Source organism: Xenopus laevis, chromosome 9_10L, assembly GCF_017654675.1.
Source record: "Xenopus laevis strain J_2021 chromosome 9_10L, Xenopus_laevis_v10.1, whole genome shotgun sequence".
In the NCBI taxonomy this organism is placed as follows: Eukaryota; Metazoa; Chordata; class Amphibia; order Anura; family Pipidae; genus Xenopus; species Xenopus laevis.
The window spans coordinates 61,331,932-61,359,796 of NC_054387.1; the positions used below are offsets into that span (position 1 = coordinate 61,331,932).

At 40.2% G+C, this 27,865-nt stretch overlaps 1 protein-coding gene across 1 annotated transcript in view; it reads left to right on the forward strand.

Annotated features, from left to right (window-relative positions):
* Positions 1-8,626: 8,626 nt before the first annotated feature.
* Positions 8,627-27,865, forward strand: part of acmsd.L (aminocarboxymuconate semialdehyde decarboxylase L homeolog) — a 29,315-nt gene continuing 10,076 nt past the window's right edge. Inside the window, exons 1-6 of the mRNA XM_018235682.2 lie at positions 8,627-8,703; positions 15,896-15,940; positions 22,643-22,739; positions 24,231-24,280; positions 26,237-26,473; positions 27,158-27,251. Coding sequence (XP_018091171.1) covers positions 8,647-8,703; positions 15,896-15,940; positions 22,643-22,739; positions 24,231-24,280; positions 26,237-26,473; positions 27,158-27,251 — 580 coding nt within the window. The 5' untranslated portion in view covers positions 8,627-8,646. The remainder of the gene's footprint in view (positions 8,704-15,895; positions 15,941-22,642; positions 22,740-24,230; positions 24,281-26,236; positions 26,474-27,157; positions 27,252-27,865) is intronic.

Genomic DNA, 27,865 nt, shown 5'->3' on the forward strand with positions numbered 1-27,865 from the left:
CCTAAGTAAATGTGCCCCTTATATTCTATGTGTATTGTATATTTTGAGTTGGTCCCTAAGCTCAGTAAGTGACAGCAGCACAGAGCATGTGAAGTGAATCAGCAGAAAAGAAGATGGGGAGCTACTGGGGCATCTTTGGTGGCACAGATCTTTACTGCCAAATGCCTGGGGTTGCCTTGGGATGGTACAAAAGCCCAAAACATAATGTACAACATTTAGTCTACTTCTTGTTAGGCGTTTGTTCTCCTTTAAGCATTAAAGGTTAACAGAGCCAAATTAAATGCAAACAATAAGCAAGGGGGGCAGGAATAAGTGTATAAAATAAAGTTCATTCAGTAGTTCTATTATTTCCAACTTCAGTCAGTTTAGGAAGGGACCTTTTAGGAATGGGAATATATATATATATATATATATATGTATATATTATATATAATATATATATATCACCCTGAAGTGCTGGGACCATATCAAATGAAGATTCCTCTGCTGAGGAAAAAGCTCTATCCTGTCTCCTAGCTGTGGGGTTAGGAGTGTGGAATAATAAATTGCACCTACCTTTGTCCTATCGAAGGTTCTAGTTCTGTCACATTTAATTACTGGGATTCTTGATCTTAATAACACTACATGCGTCACAATCAAATCAAGTCACTTTAAGATCAATGGTCTCCCCTCTTAGAGACTCACACATTATGTCACTGTAGTGCTGTAGCAAGGAGAGAGAACATTTTCATGATAATGCAGCTGATGATCCCATTGGTTCTATATATCTGTAACCTTGTCAGAGCTAAGAGGGTCCAGTCTGAAGGCCAGTTATCATGAGATTTGGGGTGAACATTGTTGAGCTGAGGGAGAATGGTAAGGTGCCAGCAATCAGACCCTCTCCACATGCAAACATGGTAACAAGTGGGGGTGGCAGCAAGTGGCAAGAACCACAGACCCCCTCCTCCTCAGACCATGAAGTAGTGATAGGCAGACAAAAGAGGCTGTTGCGCCCTAGGTACATGCCTTTTCTGCCCACCTAGTAGCCCCTGGAACAATATAAGTTTGAATCAATGTGTGCCCTGGGTACCCCTGGAACTATAGCAGTGTAACTATTACCCCCAATCTTTCTATATACTGTATTTGTTATGCGCTTAGGGGCCTGGCCTGAAGGTCAGTTAGGGTGAGATTTGGGGTAAGTGATTTGGGGTGGAAATTTTTCAATGGTTTTAAAGTTATTTGTAAATGGAATTGCAATTGAAAGCAGCATTTTATTTATTCCCAGAATTGTACTCAGTGAGTATTTGCAGATGAAATGATTGAGCCTTACCAGCAGCACAGGTAAAAGAAAACAATGGAGTTACATTCCATGTCTTAAGCCAGCCAGTTGGACCCAAGAGACCTTCCACCAAGGCCTGGTGCGAGGGAGGCAGAAATAAAATATAGGTTGTCATGGAAACATACTCAAATGCCTGGACCATCTGAAACAAGAAGTTCTTTTTTATATTTCATCTTCGTTTTATCATGATCAGACTGCAGTAAATGTATGAATAAGTGGTATCCGGGGGTTCTTTTGGCACAAATAAAATCAAGACTATTAAAGATATGTGATAGAGCAGGAAGCCAGAATGAACAATGCAGGGATTATTTTGGGGAACCTGGCACTAATGTTGTATTATGGACTTGCAGCATTAAACCCATAAATTCTTTGGATTTAATATTTTAGGCTCCCATATTGGCTATTTATAATGTATTAAGCCATTTTGGGGCAATTAAGGACATTTACATTTACAGAGATTGCTGAGTAAGCATGGACATGGCACAAACCTGTCATTTGCTTCTAGCAGATTGGTTTCAGTTAAAGGTCACATCACATCTGCTCCGCTGGAAGAATTTGGGTTGGAAGTGCTAAAGTGCAGCACCAAGCAGTGTGTATAGACAAAGTGGCACAGCGTCACTTGGAGGGACAATGTGTGCTAGTGGCATTCTAGTCATTACAGCCAGAAGGTATTTGGGATTAAACTGGGAATTCCTTGCTAAAGATTTATGCCTTATGTCTCACTAATCCCCACCCCTATAGCTTGTAAGAATTTGTGGGCAGGGCCCCTATTACCTAAATTATTTATTTGTCAGATATTATAAATATATGTTATTATGATAATGTGGCTACTGCAAATGTCCCTCAGATTGGGTCATTGCAGATTTAAAGGCAAATTAAGGGAAAATCAAAATACTTTCCTAGCGGGGATTTGGATTTATATGGTTTTTGTTTCCCTAATCATTTTCATCAGGCATCTGTCAGTCTACCATTCAGACAAACTCATTGACCCTAGTGCCAAAAGAAAAGGCTAGAAGTGTAACCAAAGGGATTGCTGAGATGTCTAGAGGACCCACTAGGACCCTAATGAATGTGCTATCAGTATATACCTTTTGCTGTTGGGCGCAATAACTTCTAACCCCCACACTGCAGACCTGTGCAATATAAACGTTAAATAATTAAAATATCATAAAGTGAAGACTCCATGAATAATTTTGCCAATCACCTATTTTATTTATCCACTGCCTGCAGCTACAGCTGTAATTTGGATCACCATACCTGAAGTCTACTAAAAAATAATTTAAATACTTAATAAACACAATAGGATTGCTTTGATTCCAATAAGGATTCATTAGATCTTAGATAGTTTCCAGCACAGGGCATTGTTTTATTATTACAGAAAAAAAGTAAACCTTTGTTAAAAATGTAGATTTTTTGATTAAAATGGAGTCTATGGCTGCCTTTTTTAGCGTATGGCGGGAAAACTATTGTCACCGTCTATTAAAAATGGTATGCAGAAGATTTGCATCATGCTGACACATTCTGGCACTTAGCATCAAGCCTTGTCATCTAGTGTCCCTACCCTAAACCATAGCACCAACTGTTGTGATAGATGTGCCAAGTGTAACACTATAGGCACAAGCTCTGCACATAACAACTGTCTCCACGAGAGATCTGCAGGTGCTTTTTTCCATCCGTCAGGTCAAAACTGTCCAAATCTTGGCATGTATAGCCTAATAAAACATCCTCCATAACTAATAAGATTTTTAAGCACCTAAGATCCATTTACCCATTCAATCTTTATACATGAAGAGAGCCTGAACTTTAACCAGTGGTGTTACTTTCTGAACTCTCTACCACCTTTAGTGATAACTGTCATTAATGACCCTAAATATGGCAACACTAAGCGCTGTGAATCCCACTAAATTCTGCAGGGCAGAGGCGCCATATAAATATCACACTTTCCTAGCCTTCCTAAAGCCTAACTGCAGAGATATATCCTTCCAGCTCAGTCTCAAACATATAAAGGTTTTTTTTTCAAGTAACAGACCCTGAGAACATCAGGCTGTTGTACCAGGATGAGTCATTTGTTCGACCTTGAAACCAATTGTCACCCAGTTGCATGTTATAAACATTTTCACCAGCAACACAAAATCATTATCAGCAATAGCTCAAAATCCCCTGGGAATAAAGAATTTACAGATCTAGCATAAGAGCAAGAGAAACTCAGGAAAGGCAATTCTAAAAAAATAATGGAGACACAGGACACAGCCACACAGAGTAGGGCTCTGCAGAGCAGGTACAGAAAGGCAAAAGGAGACAGTAGAACAAGATAGTGACAGTAGCAGCACAACATGGAGACAAAAGGAAAATATAAGGGCAGTAGGATAAGATGGCAGTAGGACAAGAGGGAGAGAGTAGGACGTGATGGAGACAATATGATAAGATGGGGACAGGTGCACAAGATGGATACAGAAGGACAATGGGGAGACAGTAGTAGTAGTAGTTCTTTCTGGTGTCATTATAAACTTGCAGATGGAAATGCAACATAGTCATCCAGCAGCACCAGAGAATGAAAAGTTTCGGTAAATATACCCATAAAGGCCACCTTTTCAACTCGCCTCATAGATGTGACACCCATAAGGGTTCCTCTGGTGAAAAAAAATATCTAAAGGGGCGAAGTATAACTGCCACCTCACCATTTTAATACTATGAAAGTCTCCATGTTAAACAGCCGATAAGTAATCAGTTCAATTGTATTTTACATGGCTGCTTACACACCAGTGAAGTCTGCATTTCTGTCTGCAGCAATGCCCCAGCACCCTGTAAGATGCCCAGTTATAGGTCTGATTGGTGCCTACAAATAACAATAATTAAGAAATTATGCCTATTCTTGGACTTCGCTGATCCAGAAATGCACCTGTGAGAGGAGGAGGAGGGTGTGATTACACAGTCAAAGTGATTTAGTGCCAAATCCTCTGCTGAAATAAAACTGTTAGTTTCATTGTGAACTTCTTTTCTATTTAATGAAAACCAGTGTGTTCTGAGATCCTTGCAGACAAGCATGTGTTTAATTAATCATCTCCGAAATATGCAAATGGCATTCATAGGGACCAATGAGTTCTTTAGTGCCCACAGGGCCGGACTTACATAGCAGGCGCCCCTCCTAGGCCCACTGCCGTTCCTCGCCTCTGTTTCCTCCTCTTTGTTTGTGCAAATTTTCATCATTGGGAGCGGAGCAATGGGGATTGGCGCACAGGAAATTTAAAAAATGATTGTATCTCCTGCACATCCCCAGTGTTTTTTAACCAATCTGGGTGTGGTTGGTCAGCATGCCGCCCCCTAAAATCCTGCCGTCCTAGGCCCGGGCCTTGGTGGCCTTTCCACAAATCCAGGCCTGAGTGCCCAGAGTGTTATTAAACTCTGAACAATGGTGATTTAATTTCTTGCACCAGTCCAATGATGATCTTTTGGGATAATAGAGGGGCAGTTTGAGTTATGGGGGTGACCTTTGTGGAGTCTGACTTATTAAACCGGTGACATCATAGATAATAGGGTGAAATCTATGCCATTTATACTGATATTGAAAAGAACCCATCACATTTGCATAATCCTTTAAGGTGATCTGGTGCTTGCCCTGAGGGGCCAAGTGATTGACTCACCCTTAATCTACATTTACAACAGGGTGGCCAATTCAGTTATATATTGGAAATATTAAAAGTCAAATGTGTTATCATGTCTCTGTCTCATTGTTTTCCCAAGCTCCTATGCAGGCTCTCACACTTGTACCTCCATTGACAGGCATAGCATCGACTCCATACATTTTTACAATGGATTTGCTCCGTGTCGCACCACACGGGCTAACACTGGGCCCGTCGATGGAACTTTACTAGGGTTGCCACCTTTGACTTCCACAAAAAAAAAAAGGGGGCAGGATGATGGAATCAGGGGTGAAGCAGTGACATTTGGGGGTGGGGTTATAACATTTGGTGGCATGTTTGTGCCTCATGTGGGCACACCTCCCAACATTTTGGAAATAAAATGAGAGCCCATTTTTGTGGCCACACCCCCTAATTACCATGTTCATTTTACAAAATTTGGCAGGTTATGAAAGTTTGTACATATTTCTGTGGAGTTTTTTCAGTTAATTCTTTGCTAATGAAGGTGAATGAGTCTAACTTTTCCCAAGAGACCTCCTTATCTAAATTGTTACAATTACATATTTGCTTATCTCAAAATTGTTACAAAGTATCTTAAGCTGGCCATAGACGCAAAGATCCGATTGTACAAATCATCGTACGATTGGACTTTCCCATCTCCCGATCTGCCACTAACCATTCCGATCAAATAAAGTACAAAAGAACAGATCAGCCGATGTTCTACCCCTGACAGCAATCATTCGAAAGTTATGTCAGACAAAAGCTAGTGACAGTCTCCCTCTGAAAATCGTACGATCTACAATACATGTAGAGAAATTATCGGCAGCCGACAGCAATCTTTTAACCTGTCCAATTGACCAAACGACCAATCTCCGCTGGATGAAAAATGTCGGGACTATCCACACACGTTCCGAAAATCTTACGCATCCTCGATTCGTACGATCTGATCTTTGCATCTATGGCCAGCTTTAGTTGCACCTGGTGGCTGTTCTGGGCTCTCTGCCAAAAGCCAATTAAGTCAGAGAAAGTCAGTACTTTTCAGTACAAACGCGGGACTGCGGGTTGAGCGAGAATGGGACAGTTGGGAGGCATGTGTGGGTGGGGGCTGTCGTCTCAGGGGGTCCCTCCTGGGCCCCCTGACCCAGTCACAATCCCCCTGGGCCACCACACTCCAGCTGCAAACCCCCTCTGTATCCCCTTCCCTGTGTATACCTTGTTTCCTCTTTTGGCAACTGCATTTAGGGCCAGGGGAGGTCAGGGGACAGAGCATAAGGTTAAAGCTGGCCATAGACGTGCAGATTTACCTTAATTTCGGATGAACGATCGTTCGGTGCCATCTCCCGACCTACCACTAACCATTCAGATTAAATAAAGTAGTAAAAGAACAGATCAGACAATATTCTGCCCCTGACGGCAATCGTACGAAAGTTATGTCCGACAAAAGCTGGTGACAGTCTCCCACTGATATCGCCAGATCTGCCACCTTTTCCAAAATGTTTTACCGGCCTGGTGGGGGGCGGGAACAAAAAGGGGTGGGTGTGATGTCAAAAGGGGCGGTGCCATGTCATGAAAGGGGAGTGGCCATGTCGCAGACATTTCAAGACGGGGACAAAGTCACAAAAGCTACGTTTTTACAGGGGATTGGGGGCAGGCCAAGGGGTCTTTTTAAGGGTATTACAAATTTACCGGCAGCTACATTGCCCCGGCCTTTGCAGGTGTTTTACCGGCTAAGCCGGTAAATTACCGGCCGGGTGGCAACACTATCTGAAATTTTCTAACCTGTCCGATCGTCTGAATGACCATGAATTGCCATGGCACGAAAAATGTCAGGACACTCCACACCCGGCCCAAAAATTGTACGAAACTGAGATTTGTACGATCAAATCTTTGCATCTATGGCCATCTTAAGTCTGATCCTGATTGGCCAGATAATTGTTTAGGTTTCACAAGGCTGAAACCCGGACTGGCAGTTTTCACTTGAACAGCCCTAACAAAAATAAAACTGTTAGGGTCAAAACCAAACAGGTGGCAACCCTAAACTACAGTAATGAGTGCGTGAAAGCAGATCCACTTTCCTCCACCTGCATACAAATTTACAAATTAGTTGGTGTTTTTGAGTCTAGAACAAAACCCATCAATTGTTAGTGAGGCCCCCTATCTTTTATGGCTTATGAATGGTAGTCATGGGAGGCAGAAAAGTTGCTATAAAATAATTAAAGTAATAAATCCTTCTTTTGTGCTTTAGTTACCCTTTATGGACCAGTTCCAGCCCAACACCATAACTACCAATTTTTATCATTTCAGTGGTATATTGAAAATGTTGTCAACCACCTACAGCTGCCTATAGTTCCATTCGACACTCTTTAATCCTGTTGTTATAAAGAGAAACTGCTACAGTGTGGGTTTCTTAGCAATAGAATTTGTTGGATAAATAATAGTGATTTATGTATTTTTTAATTACACCCACCCTCAGAGCCTGAAGTCTGGAAGTGATGAATAGAAATACATAAGCCAGGTACGTTTTTCCCTATGGTTTTGCTAGAGATTGGGTGCCAAATACCACAGCTTCATATTTTATTTGCACAACAGCTACAACTGAAACCAAAAAATAAATTTTTAATTAAGAACTGTGTGTTATAATGGATTGACATTAAATCAGATCTCTGTGCTAACAAACCAGCGTTCTGTGCACTGGCTGAACTCCTAAGTTCATTCAGAAGGTTAAGTAAATTATACAGAAGTTACCAGGGTAAGTTAGATAGGGAATTTTACGTGGGGACCCAGAGCTCTCAAGGGGGCAATGCTTTTTTTGGTGTGTGCACAAAACATTTATACATAACTGGGATCTGCCTGCCCTACTTTTTTCATGTATAGCAAATTAGGGAATGGAGAGTTGAGTGGAGGGCAGTCACTGTGGATTTAACTGAAATGCAGTTTTCCCCCCATAATTCTAATTGTGTCTACAAGGGAAAGTTGCATGTATTGCAACTGCCGTCAATGTAAAAAGAAATGTACGTACGGTAATTGCAAGTGCGTGTTTTTACTAATCAGACCCAATTATTTTCCGATTCGGAACAGCATCATTTCCTGGACTCATCATGATTTCTGTGTGTGATCCATAACCTGGGAGTTACTGCCACCTTCAAGGTCGAAAGTTCCCAAAATAAAATCAATAAACATTTTCAATGGTTTTCAAGATATTTGTATATGTAGCACACAGCCATACAATTACTGCTTTCGATAGCAATTATAATTACACAATTTACACATAACTTTAAATCCATAGGACAATTTTAATTGATGCATTTTGGAAAAAAACAGCTTCAAATTAAACAGCCTTGTAGCTTTAATAAAAGCCATAAAAATAGAAATAAATGTGGTGGATCCAATTATATGTTTGGATTTCTGCTCTGTATTTGAGCTAAGGCCAGTGCATTCTCCTGTCACTCTGAAGCCGCCTGGTCTGGTGTTTATAATAAACAGAGACTTTCCCTTTACCTACGCAGAGGAATCACCTGCACTTTGAACTTAACTGAGGCCGGTTAGAGTCATCTCTTCCTTCTATTGGTTTACATTGAGGGGAGTGAACTGCTGTCCTGCAGGCTGAAACATCATGAAACATATATATGCTGCTTTTCCTATCTTGGCATTATTTTGGGACACTGTCACTGCCAAGGGACCCACTCCACGATGAAAATTGATATCCACAGCCACATACTTCCAAAGACATGGCCTGACCTTAAAGAGGTATAACTATGATTCAAAGGAGAGGATTCCATTAAAAACATAATATTGGTTTTCCAATTAAATATTTGGTAGCTACTTCAGAAACACTATTTATGGTGGAGACTGGAACAAAACAGTATTGTAGTATATAAATATAGTATTTATAGGATGTCCTATTCTTAGCAATGTTTGCTCTTCATTTTTTATTTTTGTATAGTTTTTGAATTATTGACTTTCCATTTCTAAACTATTTCCAGCTTTTAAATGCTGGTCACTGACCTAGCCAGCCAAACAACTATTGCTCCATCATGTTGCGATTCTATTGTTATTATCTCTTTTTATTACTTATCAGGTCCTCTCCTATACATCTTCCACTGCCAGGTTGATAGGGTAATTGAAAAGTGCATTCATCATTTATTTAAGAATATTCATTTACCTTTAAACATTATAGCACTTCCAAGAGCCAGGTCTGTGCTGGGCAGTGGAGGTTGCATTTCAACTAGCAGAACATGTATAGTTTTTCTACTGTAACATCTTGCTCTACTATCCCCATATTATCCTATTTGACTGCCTTTCCCTTCTGTCTAATTTTGTCCTACTGTCTCAGCACTCATCTACTGTCTCTATCCCATCCTGCTTTCGCTACCTAGCCTGACATCCTTTCTACTGACCTACTGCCACCATCATGTCTAACATTTGCCTATTTGCATTATTTTGTTTTACTAGCTTTTCCAACTGTCTTCATTTTTTCCTTACTGTCGCCATCCTGCCCTTTTGCCCCATCTTGCCCTACAATGCCCACCCTACTCATAATTAGAGCTGCTGCTCTGTGGGACTTAAAAATAAGTAGGTCATTTTCCCCCTTTAATACCCATAAACATAGTTCTGATGTTTGTTTGAGGATAGCTTATGTGAAACATGGCCCTCCATGCTTCCAAGCAACATTTGCCTGACCAGTGCTTACAGTTCTGTAGGAGTAGTTGAGAGGTGATTTCTGCCATTTTGGCCCTGCCTCCTAAGTTACTAAAAGCTGTGCACGACATTAACACCAGAAGTTTCCCTTTATGCCATTGCCTGTATATGAAGGTTGGAATGTACAAGTGTTTGACAAATATTAATGGAATTGTGTAGTTACCTCTGGGTGATATCTTGTTACAATGCAGATGTATGCTGAAACTTACTTCATAGTCTGATACTAATGAAGTACATTTTACACGAGGAAGGGGAAGTGTATCTTGTATATCAGTGCTGACCAACTTTTGTGTTACCAAGGGATGGAATTTTTCTGGCCTATATAATGGACAGTTAATGAAAGCCAGTGTTGCCCAACCCCTTTTTTAAACCACATCCACTTTAAACCAAACCCATGTAATCACAATAAATAAGTGGTAGCACACCAAAAACCAAATAGTTGGTGCTCAGTGCAGGGATATCACTCATCACTCATATGTGAAACAAGTTTATGTCATTTTAAGACATAACCTTAAAGGGATACTGTCATGGGAAAAAAAAAATTTTCAAAATGAATCAGTTAATAGTGCTGCTCCAGCAGAATTCTGCACTGAAATCCATTTCTCAAAAGAGCAAACAGATTTTTTTATATTCAATTTTGAAATCTGACATGGAGCTAGACATTTTGTCAATTTCCCAGCTGCCCCTGGTCATGTGACTTGTGCCTGCACTTTAGGAGAGAAATGCTTTCTGGCAGGCTGCTGTTTTTCCTTCTCAATGTAACTGAATGTGTCTCAGTGGGACATGGGTTTTTGCTATTGAGTGTTGTTCTTAGATCTACCAGGCAGCTGTTATCTTGTGTTAGGGAGCTGTTATCTGGTTACCTTCCCATTGTTCTTTTGTTTGGCTGCTGCGGGGGAAAGGGAGGGGGGTGATATCACTCCAATTTGCAGTACAGCAGTAAAGAGTGATTGAAGTTTATCAGAGCACAAGTCACATGACTTGGGGCAGCTGGGAAATTGACAAAATGTCTAGCCCCATGTCAGATTTCAAAATTGAATATAAAAAAATCTGTTTGCTCTTTTGAGAAATGGATTTCAGTGCAGAATTCTGCTGGAGCAGCACTATTAACTGATTCATTTTGAATTTTTTCCCATGACAGTATCCCTTTAAATCCATATACCTCCTCCTCCCCTGTAGATAGACAGCAACCCCCAGTACATAATTAAACACCTTGGGGATCGCCTAATAAGTATTTCCAAATGCTAACAAACCCCCACCAGGTTCACCTCCACAGGCAGAGGATGGCACACACAGGGAACATAGGGCAGGCAGATTATGACACACACAGGGAGCAGAGGGAAGAAAGAGTATGGCACACACAGGGAGCATAGGGCAGGCAGAGTATGGCACACACAGGGAACATAGGGAAGACAGAGTATGGCACACACAGGGAACATAGGGAAGACAGAGTATGGCACACACAGGGAGCAGAGGGCAAGCAGAGTATGACACACACAGGGAGCATAGGGCAGGTACAGTGTGTCACACACAGGGAGCATAGGGCAGGCACAGTATGGCACACACATGGAGCATAGGGCAGGAGACAGGGAAATCTATCAGGACCATGCAAGTAAGGACCACTCTAAGATGAACAGTATGCACTGTACTACTTCAAGTAACACAATGCTCTTAAAGTATGTTTGAGGTGTGAACAGGTGAACTGACAAAAAGAGTTGTGATCAATGTAGGGTTTTACAGATGTGAACAATGTAAATCCTTACAGATGTGAACAATACATGGTATTACAAATGTGAACAATGCAGGGCTTTTACAGTCTGAATCTAAGGTGTGAACAATGCAGGGGTCATCTGATCTCAGTTCTAAAAACCTTTTGAAGCTTACACAAAGTTAAGCAATCAAAGCAGCCAGACTTCAATGGAAGGCCACACAAGGGGGGAGGTTGGCCATTGGACAGTGTATATTAAAACAGATGCGGTTCGCATCAGAGCTCACCCAGAGATACGTGTACTTTTGTCCGGATACTGCTCTTGCGGGAAGTTGGCCACTCCACGCCATTACTGATACTTGCAAATAGAGATACTTTCGCATTCATCAGTGCTGTCCACGACTCAAAAGGGGGACACTATTAGTTCTCAAAAATCGGCTTTATTTCAACACACTGTGTGGAACGAACATTGTGCAGTGAGTGCGCTCAGACTTATGCGTTTCTTGCCAGAACGCTCGGCACTCCTTTGGAGTCATGGACAGCGCGGATGAATGGGCTGTTGGACAGCACTGCTGAAAATAACATCTGCTTGGCATTTGTAACAAAGCACTGCTGATTTGCATTTTTACCTAAATATATATATATATTTTGAGTTGATCATCAGTGGTCCTTTTACCATTTCAGTTGTTTGTGTTGAAAACAGGTTATTCTAATTAACTGAACAAAGATTATTTTATCAACAGACATATTCAGGGTCATACTGGGGGGCCAGGGGTCCTCCAGGGCTGCTTTTCAGGGCCCCCCGCCCCTGCCACAAAGCCCCGTGTGGACCCCCGCCACAGCCTCATGCACGTACCTTTGTTTGCTGCGACCGGGCCGGGAGGGTGGTCGGGGGCAGCAAGGGCAGTGAGTGGGTTTTGGCTGGGTTTTTTCCCGGTGTCCCTCCAGCCCACTCCAACCCTGCACATATTTATATTTATACATTTAGGGGAAACTTTCTTATATTTAGCCAGTATAGTATGATCATATATCTCTTCTCTGTATATTTGTATTTATACATATGGGTGGGAGTTGCCATATAATCTCTCTTAAATAGTACAGAATAAGGGTATAGCTTAATTTTGCATAGTGCATTCCATATCTTTCTGTGCAGTAGCCCACCCAGTCCCAGGTATCCCCTGTCCTACCTTATAATAAATGAGTGATATTCAGAGTTCAGAGAGACTGTCAAATGAAGTCTACAGCCTTGTGCATTTATATGGTCACATAACCCCTCAGTAACTTATAATATCCTTATAATTTACAGTAGGGGGTTCATTATACCCTGTATATATCTATTTATTTTTTATGAACTATAACCCATTATGATCCCAGAATTCTTAGGGGTGGATTGAATGACTTGTTTTTGCTCTTACTATTGCAGCTGGCCTGAATTCTGCTAAGCCAGTTATTTCTGTGCACTTAGACAGTTCAACCAAACAGTGAAAGTACTGAGTCATTATGTAAATTCTCTTTGTGGCACCTGATATCTAGGTAATTAGGAACAGTGGCTTGTTACTTATTAACTCCTAGGAGAAAACATAGTTTGGGCCAACCAATGCTGTTCTAACTTCTTTCTCAATATTTGATTTAAGTAAATGCATTAAGTGTTGGGGCTGAGCTGTGTCATTAAGCAGTGTTTTTAGTAAATGGGCCCAGGACAGTGAAAGAACAAATGCTCCATCTGCTGGTGCTGTGGGACCAATGCAACTCCAAGAATTCTGAAAAATGGCAGATAACCAATACGTTTTTCTTAGCAGCACGTACAAGGTTAATGTTACCTCACTGATAAACTGCCATTTTATTGAAAAATTAACATGGCAAGTAGGGTCTCTCTTCTACAGTCTTCTGAAATCTCGCTACAAAAATATGTTGTACAGGGAGCTGTTCATTTCAGATGTGTCAGTTACTGTATCCATTTACTAAGCCACAAAGTTACTGTATCCTTTTACTAAGCCTGAACCTGTATTGCCTTTATGAGTATTAATAGGAAGCACTGCTTCCTTCTTATTAGAAAATCAGTAGATCTTGTTAGCTCAGCAGAGCCGTCTGCCCCCTTGCTGCACATATCTGAGCGACTCTCACTTGTTAAAATATTAATGAAAACTCCAAGGTGACCTTCATTCTCATGGCGAAAAGGAACATGTAGCCGCTAATGATTAACTCACTGCTAGTTCCCCCTAATACTCCTCTCTCACTTTTCCTTCTTCATGCAATATTTTCTTTACAGCTTGTGTTTTTCTTTATGGGTTCCCTCCTGGAATATTAAGCCAAACAAAATATGATGACAGAAGATTTGCCTCCTGCAGAATAACTGCAATGTACTAAGAATAGCCACAATAGTGCCATGCAGTGAAACAACGGAGAGAGACTGGTGTTTTTCTGTATGATGGTGGTAAAGAGTTACACTAATAGCACAAAGGGTAAGAAAGTGCAGAGCTAGTAAGGCATCCATGTTTGGGGTATATCTACCAATGGCCTGGGTTTATGCCTGCTACCTATCAGGTCTCAGGACTTAAGAAATAGGTTAAGTATATCTGGCACTCGGTTCAGTATAACTGGTAAAATGAGTGCTGCGTAGAATATAGAACTGTTAGGGCCCTGATGCTACGCATATATGGAAAGACCATATAAGAATTCTAAGAACCTGGGTCTGTAGCATAGAGATATAGGCCCTGGGATAGAGGCATGGGATTGACAGAAGCCTAGAAATGGCACATATGACTTATAAGGGCCATGAGTTGATACATGGGACTGAGGCAGGCATAGGACTGACACATAGGACTGATAGAGGCAGTGGCGTAACTAGTTGTTACTGGGCCCCATAGCAAATTCAATTTAGGGCCCCAAAATATTTATAAATTGGCCTATTTTACCAAGATATATTAAAATTGCTAATTAATTAGGGTCTCGCTGGGCCCCCTACACTCCAGGGCCCCCCTGCAACCGCAGGGTCTGCTTCCTCTATAGTTACGCCCCTGGATAGAGGTTTGGCAGTAGCATATGGGACATATGGAGACATAGGAATAACACATAGGACTGATTGGGCCTGGGTCTGACACATGGAACTGATATAGGCCTGGGACATACACATGGGACTGATGAAGACCTGCAACTAACACAAACTAATACAAGTAATTAAACTAATACAGGGATCAGTCCATTGGGGAGTGAGAGGTCTGCACCTATCTGTGGCCCTGTTGCATTCTCTTGGTACAGAAAGGGGCATGTTTATTATGCTGTGTAAAACACAATTCGCCAAATTAACAGTGTAAAAAGCTGTATAAAATATCACATGGTGTGTGTGAATTTTACACCATGTGAACGCCATTCTTTTACATTGCTTCCGGCTGAAGAAAAATCACGTAAACAAAGCCTGTGTATTATCCCGACGTTTTAAAACACAGCATAATAAATATGCTCCTAAGAGTAGTGGCTTCAGTAATGCCCTGATCAATAAAGCTCAGTACCTACTAGTTTCATTGTGTCATTTGAATGTCTTTTTCTGTAACTCAATCCCCAACCACCCCCAGTCTTTCCAATTCTCTAACTATCTAGCTTCTACTCTATTTTCTGTTGGTGTCCTTCTATCTCTCTCTTGGTGTGTCGCTCTCTCTATATACAGTATAATACACGAGAGCCTTGATATTAGAATCTCCTTACTGAAGATGTTCTAGTACAAAGCACCATCAATCTACCAACCAGTAATCAGACACGGTCGGTATTATTGATAACTATAATAAAGCCTTCAAGGAAACTAATCCTTTATAACACAAATGACTGGCCCTTTGGGCACATGATGAAAAAGGGACAGTGTTAATCAATATATGATAAAGTATAAGGCTAATTGCACTGATTGAGCGACATAGCTAAATCAATTAATGGGTAAATTGTTGCCTAATGAAGCTTCAAACATTTATCACATCTGCACTTATTGTTGCAGAGACCTGAATAATTTCCCCAACCCAGATCTTTACACTGGTACCCAAGGTTCTATTTCAAAGAAACTAACACATGAACATTACTCCACTGCAACATAATGCTACAAAATAACTTTTTTTAATATATTGTTTATGTAGATAAAACATTATACAAAAAACTGAAGTTTATACTATGTTGCAAATAGAACCTGTATTGCAACAATTTTTTATTTAATTATCAATAATTCAACACTGTCTGTCTGAAGTGAACTTAATGGTATCATGATGTTAGTGACTCTAGAAACCATAAAGGTGAGATTGGGGGTGAAAAGTTTACTATTTTTTATATTCGTTATCATTCATAAGGCCCTCCCCTATTGACTCCAAATTCTGATATCCAAATAAATACATAGTTCATAGGTCCAGTTCACCTAAGAGCCTCATATAAATTTAAATCTGGAGTAACTTATCCTTGACTGTTGGTGTTAAATTCAGATATGTCATCAGCCTGGAAGAGAAGACTGTGCTACTAACATCCTAGAGATTCATTTGGCTCTTTTCCTTTTTCACACAGAGATATGGATATGAGGGTTGGATCCAGCTGCATCATCATTGCCAGGTTTGTTCTGACTCATTACCTCCCAAGTAAATTCAATCTGATCACAAGAAATGTGCTCCCTTAAAGTTTCTGGTTGGTCAATGGGATTTTCTGAGTGATGAAATCCCAAACTATCCTGATCACTTCAAGAATAATGATGAACAATGAATCTTTGTTATGGATGGTTGAATAGAATGTCAGAGGGTGGAGAAGCTGCGGAGAGACTGAGGATTACTGTGGAGGACATATTAAGGTTGGGTGTGGAGCACAGATTTTAAATTATAATGGGCGAAGAATTAAAATGGAGGTGAGAATAAGGTAAGTGATGGGCTGGGAGGAGACAGATAATAAACTAGATGAGGAAGATGGTGAAGTGTAAGTTGAACAAAAAGGTGAAAGAGTAGGTGGGAAAGATGTGAGAGTGAATTTTAGAGTGATTTGTGGAAGAGGTGGAAGAGATGCAGGGGAAGAGATGGAGGGTATAGGGTAGGATGAGGATAAATTTGGTGATAATTGAGGAGAAAAAAGGAGGAAGAGAATGGATGCAGGGTGATATCATGAATGGTATGTAGCAGAATGCAGATAGGCCAGGAATGAGATGTAGGATGAATTGGATGAGAGATGGATGCTGGTCTTTGTGAGAGTTGCAAGATAATGTGTAGGATTAATTGGATGGAGCACTGTAGTAATATGTGAGGCCATTCATGAGAATAAACTGTAGGAAGAATTGTTGGAGAGATGAGAAAGACAGAGATGCTAACATATCTATGGTACCATTCTGCCAAACACCACAACAAATATATCAATCCTTAGAGATGTCGCGAACTGTTCGCCGGCGAACTTGTTCGCGCGAACATCGGGTGTTCGCGCTCGCCGGAAGTTCGCGAACGTCGCGCGACGTTCGCCATTTTGGGTTCGCCATTGTTGGCGCTTTTTTTTGCCCTCTCACCCCAGACCAGCAGGTACATGGCAGCCAATCAGGAAGCTCTCCCCTGGACCACTCCCCTTCCCTATAAAAACCGAAGCCCTGCAGCGTTTTTTCACTCTGCCTGTGTGTGCTGAAGAGATAGTGTAGGGAGAGAGCTGCTGCCTGTTAGTGATTTCAGGGACAGTTGAAAGTTTGCTGGCTAGTAATCGTTTTGATACTGCTCTGTTATTGGAGGGACAGAAGTCTGCAGGGGTTTGAGGGACATTTAAGCTTAGGTAGCTTTGCTGGCTAGTAATCTACCTTCTACTGCAGTGCTCTGTATGTAGCTGCAGTGGGCAGCTGTCCTGCTTCTGATCTCATCTGCTGACTGCTGCAATAACAGTAGTCCTTGTAAGGACTGCTTTTATTTATTTTTTTGTTGTTTTACTACTACTACTACTACTACTACTATAAGAGCCCAGTGCTATTAGTCTAGCAGTGTTGGGGAGTGGGACTGGTGTGCTAATCTGCTGCTCCTAGTAGTTCAGCAGCACCAACTTTAATTTTTTTTTTTAATATTCATTTTTTTTTTATTTTACTTTTTTTTATTTTACTACCGCTGTAGTAGTGTATAAGTTGACCTTTTAGGCATTATTTGCCCTGTAGGCATTATTTGCACACTGTTTTCTTCAACCCGCCATCGAGCTGTGTGACCTTGTTCACATTCTGTCTAAATATCCATAATATTACCGTCTCCAGAAAAAACACCGGAGTCACTTTTTTCAAGCAGCATTCATATATTTTACGTAATCCGTATCCACCGCTGTAGTAGTGTATACGTTGGCCTTGTAGGCATTATTTGCACACTGTTTTCTTCAACCCGCCATCGAGCTGTGTGACCTTGTTCCCATTCTGTCTAAATATCCATAATATTACCGTCTCCAGAAAAAACACCGGAGTGACTTTTTTCAAGCAGCCATAATATATTTTACGTAATCCGTATCCACCGCTGTAGTAGTGTATACGTTGACCTTGTAGGCATTGTTTGCCCAGTTTTTTTGGCCGCAGCCACTGAAGCACAGAGGCCAGAAAAAATATGCCATATAAATGCTGAAAATAGTCATTTTTTGCCATACGTTGACTCAACGTATATGGCAAAAAATTACTATTTTCAGCATTTATATGGCATATTTTTTCTGGCAACTGTGCTTCAGTGGCTGCGACCAAAAAAACTGGGCAAACAATGCCTACAAGGTCAACGTATGGCAAAAAATGACTATTTTCAGCATTTATATGGCATATTTTTTCTGGCAACTGTGCTTCAGTGGCTGCAACCAAAAAAACTGGGCAAACAATGTCTACAAGGTCAACGTATGGCGAAAAATTACTATTTTCAGCATTTATATGGCATATTTTTTCTGGCAACTGTGCTTCAGTGGCTGCGTCCAAAAAAACTGGGCAAACAATGCCTACAAGGTCAACGTATGGCAGTTGTTTAAAGAGAACAGTAGATTACTAGCCAGCAAAGCTACCTAAGCTAAAATGTCCCTCAAATCCCTGCAGACTTCTGTCCCTCCAATACAGAGCAGTATCAAGCAGATTACTAGCCAGCAAACTTACTATCATCTGTCCCTGAAATCACTAACAGCTCTCCCCCTACACTATCTCTTCCAAGCACACACAGGCAGATTTTTCAGATACATTTTTGCCCTTGATCCCCCTCTGGCATGCCACTGTCCAGGTCGTTGCACCCTTTAAACAACTTTAAAATCATTTTTCTGGCCAGAAATGTCTTTTCTAGATGTTAAAGTTCGCCTTCCCATTGAAGTCTATGGGGTTCGCGAACCGTTCGCGAACCGCTCGCGTTTTTGCGCAAGTTCGCGAATATGTTCGCGAACTTTTTTTCCGACGTTCGCTACATCCCTATCAATCCTAATGGGAGTATATTATGCCTTTTTCAGCAGCAGTGTCTGGTTATAAAGGGCATGTACAATTTCAAATATATACACATATGCCAGAGCAGAACCTGCATTGTAATTCCCTTACTAAACATGAAAGTCCTTTGTCAGTTTTGTCTTATTAGGAGTGCCAGAGAACGTGTCTCTAGATTTTACATTTTCGTTAATAAATCTTTTAACGCATACTAATGTCTAAATGTATCATATTTATCTGTGCCTGAAAACAATTTGTAATCATGGGTAAAGGAGTTTAACGCTTAGAAACATTCTGATAATGTTAATATTTCTTTAGTTAAAATTCCTTGTGTTTTCAGTAAATGGCAGATCTCTTTAAATTGACACTTTGCAGACACGAGGGAGCATAGTTCCTAGTACTTATGTATCTGTCTCTACCCCCTTTTTTGGCAATAACAACAGCTCTGTCTTGCTTTATGCATACCTGCCAACCGTTTTTAGAGGGACAATCCCTCTTTTGACAGCTCAACCTGCAGACCCTCATTTGTACTGGAAAGTCCAGTTTTTCTCTGCACTGAACAGCCAGAAAAAGAAACAAAGTTTCTAACTTAATTGGCTTTTGGGAGCCCAGAACAGCCACAACAGAAGATTAGATACATTTGTAACAATTCAAATGTATCTAGATAAGCAATCTAGATAAGCAAATAAGTAATTGTAACAATATAAGATAACAGGTCCCTTGGGAAAAGTTAGACTCACTGCTTAAAGGGCAATTCGCCTTCATTAGCAAAATAACTGGAAAAAAAACAGAAATATGTTCAAACTTTTAGGACCTGTGAAATTTTGTAAAATGAACATGGTAATTGGGGGTGGGGTGTGGCCACAAAAATGGGCATGGTCAAAAAAAATCTTTTTTGTCCCTCTTTTTATTTCCAAAATGTTGGGAGGTATGCTTTATGGCAAGGCTTCCAAAAAGAGATACACTGAAAAACAGCACAAAATACACACCTGGATTGCCTTTTATATAAAAGGATCATTCAAGAAAATGTAAACCCTTGAAAACCATTGAAATTAATGTACAATTGCAAAAAAGTGATCTTAAGAAAATTATATAATTATTTTCTTTTTTAATTTTTTATCCGTTTTTACGTTGTTAATATAATGAAAGTGCAACAGTGCTTCCTGCTGGCAAATTCTGCTGACCAACTTCATGAGCAAAGAAGAGTCACCTAACATTTCTATATTCTTTTCTTAGCAGAGTTTCCGCTCCTGAAATGTTCTCCCAACTGTCTGACCAATTGGCAGAACTGGCCAGCAGGTGGCAGTGTTGTTTTGATTTTATTATATTATCATTGTTAATTTCATGGAAAAAAATCATGTCGATTTTTGAGCAATTTCGCATTTAGTTGTATTGAGTGTTTGCATTTCCTTTAACATTGTCTGAATTAGCCATGATAATAGATGAAATAAATTAATACTGAATAAATGACATTGCATTTTTCAAAATAGGAAAATATTTTTTCTCTGTATCACACGTTTTTTGATCCTTAGCTAATTATCATTAATGAGTACAATTTTCTACAGTGTGAATTTATTTTCTAGATAGCCTTAGGGTTAGGTTTACCTTAGGAGTCATTTATTACATATAGGGAAGGATGCAAAGTGCAAAAAAGTACAAAAAAATTTAATTTGCTCGGTACTGTCTATGTTCAGCAGCAATGTATTCACGAGGAGAGGCAAATATGGCTACCTGGCCAGAATTTGAACCATTCAGCAAATCACCAGCTAGGGCCAGTATAAGTAATTCACTGGCAATGTATTTGCCAGTATATTTGTATGGTCCTATAAATACCTCCTTTTCCTGACTTTCTCTGCTGCCAGTAACCCCTTATATGGACGTATTCCCCTGCCAATTTCTCTGCCTAGGACATCATTGCCCATTCCCTGACCCAAAGACCAGTTTTAACAAAGGGGAAAGGTGGTAACCCTAGAGGCACATAGGTGTCCCCCTCCCACCCCCCTGCTCATCCCATAACTTGCGTGATATATAGATCGTGGCACATTTGAGCTTGCTTATTATTTAGTCCAAAATAAAAATAAATGGAACCAGAAAGTATTGTTACATTTTTAAGGGACAGTGTAGAGTGTGTATTCTGTTATTTGGTCCTACTGCTGTTCTGCTAAGTAACACAGACAGATGCAGAGGCAGAGAGAGAGAGAACATTTTGATATGCATTTTTCCCTGGTACTTCCCATGGTGTAGCTGAAGGAAGAGTTTATGAAGAGGTTTGGTTAAAGTTGACATTTAGGGCTTATTGCTTGAAAAAGCAAGGACTGTATTTATCAAGTCCAGATCCTCCGAGATTTGAGGCAAGTGTTGCCATGGAAACAAGGGGCAGTCTCTCAGCTATATATAAATAAATGCTCTCCCAGGGGGCCCAAGTGGAAGCTTCCAGGCAGTATTATTGCTCTTTGCTTTGGGGCGTGCTGACAAATATACATATAATACAATGCACTGGTACAGTATATTTATACTGACATGACAACAATTTTAATACTGTTTCATTGTCATTACACAAGCCATAATAATGTCGGATTGTTCTTGGTCACATTCAATTCAATTTAACTGATTTACTACTGTGCTTCTGTTTACTCTTCCCAAGCTAAGTCTTCTTCCCTCTCATTATTAAGGGAGTCCTCCACCAAAAAATGTGTCCAATATATTGAAACACAGTTTTACAATGGTAGGTGTCTGCAAACTTTGCAAGGTGGTCTGAAATCTTTCAAAAAGGACACAAACAATGAAAATCTTGGTCGCTAACGTTCACAATGGTCTTTGCGAACTATTTTTTGTGCTAACAAAACATATTACATTCCCCCGTTTCCAAATCTTTTGTTAGTGTTTTTTTTGACAAAGAAATAAACTGGACAAGACAGTAAACTTTCCAATGTTGTACATATTTCCTTATACATTTCCTGGTATACCGTTTGAGGAAGGGGGGGGGTATTAGTATGGGAAGGGATCGGGGTAAAGGGATAAAAGAGAGAAGGCACTTCATTTATTACCTTACATTTCCCCATTAGAGTGGATCCTCTCACTGCAGGTGGGGAGAATCGTTTCAAACGCAGCGCATGGCGTTGTCCTAACACTGTTTTGTTATTTAATGCACAGAATTACCTTTACACGCAATGTACTTCTAGCAATGTATCAAGTTGTTAAAAATGTCAGTTATCAGCTTTCAACATTACATTTTTTGAAAGGATAAAAAGGGGGGATAAGGCCATGAGCTGAAGGCAAAATATATACAGTCTATAACAAGTATAGCCACGAATATCCTTTAAATTATATCCTTCTAAACAATGCTTAGTGACGTCATCAGTTATAATTGGGGCTTAGTGATGTATTTTCTGTCACATGACTCATTGAAACTTGTTTATCATAATAAACATTGTACCCCCTGTTGTAAATTTTGAGGATATTAGAAGCTACCTTGGAGTTAGAAAACAAAAGAAGTATAAAATAAAAAGGCCTTTGTACCCCTTTTACTATATGGGCACATTATTCACAATTTATTTGTATTATATTTATTGTACAGGAATGTGAAATATGCTGGACCTTCAGAAGTATGCGTCAAAAATAATAATAATAATAATAATAATAATAATTGTGGCAGATCAGGGGCTTTCTCTGTGTGTAAGTGGGAAGGGGCAAGGTGTGGCTTAAATAGCAGTATAAAGATGAACACTCATCCTATAGGTAGATTTAGAAAGCAAGCCATTGATCACACGTAGGAAAATAGTGGAATATAGACAGGTACAAAGGAGGCAACCATTACTGAATATCTCTAAGAAGAGGATAATGTAACCAACATATAACATCTGGTTGCTCATTTCTTTCCATAGGGAGAAGCAAAAATGGTGAAGGATGGAAATGTTTTTCGCATTGTTCAAGCCAATTGTTGGGACCCTGAAGTGAGATTAAAGGAGATGGATCAAACAGGTACAGCACTAGTGATATGGGAATGGTACAGATCAGCTGAGTTCGGGGGGGAGGCTGTGAGTTGTGGTTCTGCTGCAGTTGCCTGTCCCTGTAGTAATATTTTTAGAGTCAAGCCATATATAAATTGCTGCTCTTAAACCATCCCCCCTTTTGCATCATAGGTGTATAACACAGTAACACCACAGGGCAGACAGGGGCGATCCGAGGGCTGCTGCCGCCTGAGGCAGCAACCCCAATGCCGGCCCCCGCTCCGCACTTAGCGTCGGAGCGGGTCAAAAGGGGCTGCATCGCTAGCGCAGAAGCGCGTACTGCACTTTCTGCACTAGCAGAGCTGAATTTCCCGTTTAAAAACCAGAAATTCGGCTCTTTTTGCCGCCCCTTCTAACTGGCCGTTCACTTCCATCTGAGGCAAGGTGCCCTGAGGGCAGATTTATAAAAATGTGAGTTTAGAGCTTAAAACATAAAAACTCACTCACATTCTATTCATTCCTATGGGATTTTTAGAACCGTATTTATCAAATAGTGAGTTCTAACTTTCACCCATTGATAAATACAATTCTAAAAATCCCATACGAATGCATAGAATGTGGGTGGGTTTTTATTTATTAGGGTCTAAACTCACATTTTGATAAATCTGCCCCTAAAACTTTGAATATCGTGAGATTTATTACAAAATAAAAATAAAAAAGTACAGATGGAAAATTATGCTAAAAAATATGAGTACCTCGGAAACCTCTAACAATTCGAGTTTTTCGGACAATTCCTAGCAATAAAATAATACTTAAACCTCTAAAAATCCAAATTGATTTAGAGCGGTCCAAAGAGATCAGCGCAACTCTCATATACTTCTAAAGGATCTCACCAACTTTAACCTGTCAAAGTTTTGTTTTAGTGGTTTTTATAAAGGTCGAGCTTTTGAGGTTTTTTTTTCTACCTAAGATAAACTCACAACTTGAATGTTTCTTGTTTATGAAAAAACCCAAAATGTAAAATTGCAATTGGGGGGGAAACTGGAATACTTTAATTGATCGAGTTATCGGTGAAAGAAAAAAACTAGAATAGCTTCAAGTTTTCGAGCGCAGACCTTCAACCTTAAAATCATGAAGGCTAAAAACCTGTTCAAATAGTTCAAGTGACCTCTGCCATTGACTTCTATATGACCTTGACAGGTTTTAGCTGGAGTATTTTTGGATTCAAGCTTTTTGCAGCTTTGGGGCATAATAAATCTTGAAAAAATTTAGTTTATTTTAACCCGAAAAATTTTAGTTTTTTTTTAACCTAAACAATTCAGAAAAATCACCATAGCTGAATTAGGCTCCATAGGTTCTACCAGATAGACACGGCTTAGCAATGCATATGGAAAGCCAAATCACTACCCAGCCACTTTTTTTTATATCCAAAATGAATCCCTGGAGTAGGGCCATAATAACTTTTATTCTTCAAGCATACAATGACCCAATGAATGTTACTTCTGTCTTATGCTGAATGCAGGGGTGACTGTTCAGGCCCTCTCTACAGTTCCTGTGATGTTCAGCTACTGGGTAAGTAGTGGAAACCACATTTTATATATCATGTTGAATTGGCTATAATAGAATTTTATTTTTGCTATGCTGCTGCACTGTATTTTCAACTTTTCTCTCCCTGTAAGCTACCTGCCACTCCCCCTGTACACTGACTGTACTAACCCTACCCACAAACAGTAACACAAAAAATTTAAGTGTTTTAAAGTAATGAAAATATGAAACTGGTGCTTCAGAAACACCAATATAGTTTATATAAACAAGTTGCTCTGTAGCCATGGGGGCAGCCATTCAAAGTTGAAAAAGAAGAAAAGACACAACATATACAGCAGATAACAGATAGGCTCATTAGTATATAACAGGATTCTTCACAGCTTATCTGTTATCTGTTTCTAGTCCCACCCACTTCCCAAGTCACAGACACACTGCCCAGTAAGCTGCCATCAGAGTGTTCTAGTCCTACCCACTGTTTGAGTTTCTGGCTCAGACAGGAAGAACACACCTCCCAACATTCTGGAAATAAAAAGAGGGACAAAAAAGTTGCCACGCATAGTGGAATTTTTGACCACGCCAATTTGTGTGACCACACCCACTAATTACCATATGAATTTTACAAAATTTGGCAGGTTATGAAAGTTTGAACATATTTCAGTTTTTTTTCAGTTATTACAGTTTTGCTAATGAAGCTGAATTTCCCTTTAAGCTGTGCGTCTAAAGGTGGCCATAGACACACAGATCCGATCGTACGAATCGAGGATTCGTACGATTTTCAGATTGCTGGTGGCGTGTGCCGACATATTTAGTCCGGCGGAGATCCCGCCAGAGCCCATGGCACATCTTAATCTGATCGTTCGACCATACGGCCGAACAATCAGATTACCCCCGATATAGCCATGCCTGTTAATGGCATATCGGGGAAAGATCCGCTCATTTGTCAACATCGCCAAATGATCGGATCTTTGCATCTATGGCCACCTTAACTTTTCCCAAGGGATCTGTTATCTTATATTGTTACAATTACTTATGTGCTTGAAAGTGTTACAAAAGTATCTTATCTGCTGCTGTGGCTGTTCTGGGCTCTCTGCCAAAAGCCAATTAAGTACCTCGGCAACCTCTATCAATTCGAGAAACTTTGTTTCTTTTTCTGGCTGTTCAGTGCCAGAAATCACTAGTGCATTTATTAGCAGACTGGTTGGACAAATTTATGATTTGCCAAAGCCACAGTTGGTATGGGTGAGAGTTGAGCTGTAATTAGGAAAATAAAAGTTGTTGGCTTGGCTGTTTTGGTTCATCCACTGTATGGCTGATGTGCTTTTTTTGGAAGTGGAATATTGCCTGGGCTAGAAGATATGTGGGGTGGGGTTGAATTGGTGTGGTAAGGGATATAAAGGGGTGGTTCACCTTTAAGTTACCTTTTAGTATGTTATATATGCCCTATTCCTAGTAACTTGCAATTGGTTTTCATTATTTATTTATTTTATTATAGTTTTTTAATTGTGTGCCTTCCTCTTCTTGCCATCAATCAAATAGGGGTCTGGCCCCTGGCAGCCAAAAACCTTTGCCTTGTGTGGCTACAATTTTAGGGTAAATACGACCCTAGCAACCACATAGCTGCTGAAATACCAACACAACCAAATAGCTGATGAAATACCAAACTTGAAGCCTGCTGAACAAAAAGCTAAATAAAACCAATTGCAAATGGTGTCATGCTATCAATGTCTACAACAGCATATTTAAAGTTAATTTAAAGGTGAACTACCCCTTTAGAATATACAAGGCTTGATAAAAGGTCCAGAAGGGCCCAAAACATTTTTGTGAATGTTTATGGGTTAAATAAATCACCTATTTCACTAAAGCAACAATTTTTGGGTGTGCTTCTGGATTTTTTCCTAAAAAACATTTTATGGTCCCCTGAAAAATGTAAAATGGGGGTTCTACTGTAATTTAAAAATAGATAATATATAAATCTCCAAACAGGCAAAACCACAGGACACTCTGGACTTCGCCCGTTTTTTAAATGATGACTTAGCTGCCACTGTTAAAAAGCATCCAAAAAGATTTGTGGGCCTTGGCACCATCCCCATGCAGTGCCCAGAGCTTGCCGTACAGGAGATGCGTCGCTGCGTTAAGGAGCTTGGATTCCCAGGGGTACAGATTGGATCTCATATTAACCAGTGGGACCTCAACTCTCCCGAACTCCACCCTGTCTATACAGTATGTACAATCCATAAATAGACTATTTACTAAAAAATGCATTACCGTGGACTAGTCATTAGCTAGCAACCGAATTACACTGATAAACCAGCAGCAGTAAAATTTGACTGTCTATGGCAATTTACAGCAGCCCCTCTGGCATTTGCCAGAATCCACAGATTGCCAGTCTGGGCCTGTCTTGTACTAAGCACAATTTAGCAGGTTGCTCATTGCCTGTACAGAATGATATTATAAAACTATGCCAAAAATATTTCTATGTATTAAGCACAATTCAGCAGGTACAACACCCTATGTTTGCACATAGCCTGTACAGAGTGATGTTATTACTATATTATAACTATGCCAGCATAGGTATTCCTACGTACTAAGCACAATTCAACATGAACAAAACTCAAAGCCTGTACTCGTGGGTACGATAAAAGTTATGCCATTATAGGTATTCCTTTGCAAAAAGCACACTTGCATAGACTGTACAATTCAGCAGGAACAGCCCCCTAAGTTTGTTCATAGACACCATAAAACTATGCCAGTTATATTTACTATGTACTGTGAACTTTCACTATGGACTATAAAATTCAACCAAAAACTTCTCTGGTAGTATTACTTTGCTGATCAATGAGAGCCTTAATGCTCATGTACAGATAAAGCATTTATGAAACAAGAACATTCTGTTCCCTATTACAGGCTGCTGAGGACCTTAACTGCTCTATCTTTGTGCACCCTTGGGACATGGAACTGGGTGGGAGAATGTCCAAATACTGGCTGCCCTGGCTTGTAGGTAAGTATATTCAGCTCGTCCCATTCAGTGCAAAAAGTGGGAGCTGCAGTTCAAAGAGAGAAGGGTGCAGCTTGAACATACTTGGCTTAGCGAACTAAGCATGTCTAATGACTGGAAGTGAGCAGAAGCTCAAAGAAAGAACTCCGTTAGATTCCACCTTAACCCCACAAGCCAAATAGGATTTCTATGGCAATTAAGTTAAATCTTAAATTTTAAATACTAAAATGAAATTCTGCCGTCCTAGGCCCGGGCCTTTGTGGCCTTGTCACAAATCCGGGCCTGTTCATCAGCGCAAGCATTTCATAGCGAACTTTCATTAGCGTTACTTTCTTCCTAGCGAAACTTCGTTTACATACTTACACTTAGGTCTCTTTTTTAGAGATGGTGGTAAAATTGATTGAAGTGGTCATTTATTATTAAAAATGTCAGAGGAAGCAAAATAAAGTCAAAAGAGTTCCTTCATTGTTCTAGACATGAGCCTACCCTAAGGGGCCGATTCACTAAGGGTTGAATATCGAGGGTTAATTAACCCTCGATATTCGACTAGGAATTAAAATCCTTCGACTTAGAATATCGAAGTCGAAGGATTTAGCGCAGATAGTTCGATCGAACGA